The following is a 2408-nucleotide window of genomic DNA, read 5'->3' as shown; positions in this document are numbered from 1 at the left end:
TTCTTTACCCCTTACGATGGATAAAAGCCGCCGGGGAACTGGAACCCTATTGCCAAGACAGGCAACTGTCAAACGGACAAGGTAACTCAGTCAGCTACCGCTTCATAATATACCTAGTGTCTCTTCAGATTCTTCGATGAAATGGATAGATAGCTTTGTCAAAAGGGAGGTCGCATCCAGGGCTTCCGTGAGCCGTAGGGTTTCAGCTAACCTGAGGTCGGCTAGTTTGTTGCCACCAGACGCCATTGCAATGGCGGATTTTGATGTTTCTTCTGCTTCAAGTCCAGAACCGGACTGTTTCCTCGGGACGGGCCATGAATTCATGGGAATCGAATCAGCTGACGTAGAGGTAGGTTTCTTGTGAACTACACTGGTATTGTCATTAATAGTAAAATTGTGAGGATAAGAATCATGAGTTGTAATACTGAATAGCCTTTAATGTCTTTTGTTTTGATTATTGTCCGAACCGCTGACCTGGATTCACTCTTCAGGGGCATATTAGATGTGTTCTTGTTCAAGTAGACATATTATGGGCTTCTCTGCAGATTTTCGTGGACTACTATTTCTGTCGTCGAGATCAGTAGGTCTCAGAATGACCACACCAGCAACTAGCGACTGTGATTAATCGACCGATTAATCAGGAGCTTGTGGAATGGGTCAATCGGGAACGCCCAGTAGATGAAGAGGGAAGACAGTCACACCCCATTTCAGCTGATTCGATCAACCGGTCAAAAAGGACGTGTCAGTAAAACAATATGCGAAAGATTTGGAACAGTAATTCACTCACAAAATCATCATCTTGAGCGATGGGCCGAACAGTTTAGCTGGCCTCCTTCAGTACAACCCCTGGAAGAATCCAGCAGGCGTGAATGGAACATCAAGACCAGCCCGCCCTCAGCAGCAGAAATCCAGCGTGAGATATCAATCCTCCGACGCGACATTGCACCTGGCTTGGATAGTTTGCACCCCCATACTCTTCAAAAAGAGTGGTGAGTTCCTGGTGAACAGTCTGACAAACACACTTCAGAAGATTCGGGACGAAAACAGAACATCAGTCTAATGGAGCTTTTCGCCAGCCATCCCAATCTTCGAGAAGGGAGAAAACGTGAAAACTGTTGTGGAATCAGCCTGGTATCCGTCGCATCTAAGGTGCTCTCAGCTTACTTTTCATAAGTTGATCGATTGTCGGGAGAGACAGATCCGTGGGAACCAAACTAGGTTTTGTCCTGGCTGAGGGTGCATTGACCATGTTTAAACGTGAAATTGTGGAATCAGCCTGGTATCCGTCGCATCTAAGGTGCTCTCAGCTTACTTTTCATAAGTTGATCGATTGTCGGGAGAGACAGATCCGTGGGAACCAAACTAGGTTTTGTCCTGGCTGAGGGTGCATTGACCAGGTTTTAACCTTAAGACAAGGCACCATTCCTTCAACTATCTCAGTTTGGTCGTTTCTTGATCTTAAGGATGCTTTTGACTCTGTTGATCATCAGGAACTTTGGCCGTGTCTGGTGACCAAAAATGTCTCTTCCAAATTTATATTCCTTATGAGGGCATTGTATGCGCGTATGAGTGTACAACAGGCTTTCGCATGAGTTTACTACATCCAGCGGTGTAAAACGGCTGCCCTCTCCCACCTTTCTTCTTAAACTTTGTTATTGATGTGCTGTTTGAAACTTTTCTGCCAGTCTCTGAAACTTCCGAGTTCGGAATTCTCCCTAGATGTTCGCTTACACACACAGAATATGTGGACGATGTTCCTCTGCTTGGTTCAGATCCTTCAAAAATACAAACCAGTTTAAATGACCTATATAACTCCGCCTCACAGTTTGTCATGTGCTCCAAACCTATAAAGTGTAACGTGCTGCTACAAGACTGGATGAGGACCTCAGGACTCAACTCACCAATGCTTGGCAGAAATGGCCCAATCATGCGGTCGCTGGCACTCGTGTATCAAAGCTAGCGCCTTCAGTGCGTAGCTGCTCAGTTCCCGAACTGAATGTACATGCTGTCACCTTCAAGGTGATCAAAACTGTAGCAGCTGGAACCAATGCTGCTATGGCACACGATTTATACCGTCACGAAAAGACTGGACCTTACCGTGGTGTGACGGTTTGCGCACCTCAGCGATCCATTGAGCTATACTGGACAGTGTCCCGCGACACTCACAGAGTCTCTCACACCAGGTTGGTCAATGGTTAGACGTCTGACGAACACAGTGTCCTGGCCCTCCAGGTTGGGGGTTGGAACTTGTGGCGACTTGTTTCATAGAAATGCTAATGCATTTGCATTTCCCGCCAAACACCGCTGCCTCGCGGTTAGGCTTTTGAGCCAAAGGCTTTGGTTGAGGACCCTAATCGTCCTCCTGTCTAGGTGTGGGCGCCCTGGCAGTATCCCAGCCCACGTACAAC

The 2408-nt window shown here is 47.1% G+C and overlaps 1 protein-coding gene across 1 annotated transcript in view; it reads left to right on the top strand.

Annotated features, from left to right (window-relative positions):
* The window catches only part of T265_14042 (hypothetical protein), a gene marked incomplete at both ends in the record, with an annotated part of 46577 nt that overhangs the window by 1665 nt on the left and 42504 nt on the right, over positions 1-2408 (top strand). The window contains one exon of the mRNA XM_009171790.1: positions 207-349. Coding sequence (XP_009170054.1) covers positions 207-349 — 143 coding nt within the window. The remainder of the gene's footprint in view (positions 1-206; positions 350-2408) is intronic.

Source organism: Opisthorchis viverrini, assembly GCF_000715545.1.
Source record: "Opisthorchis viverrini unplaced genomic scaffold opera_v5_133, whole genome shotgun sequence".
Taxonomy (NCBI): Eukaryota; Metazoa; Platyhelminthes; class Trematoda; order Opisthorchiida; family Opisthorchiidae; genus Opisthorchis; species Opisthorchis viverrini.
Note: the sequence above shows the minus strand (reverse complement) of the source record. Positions and strands in the feature narration are given on the sequence as shown.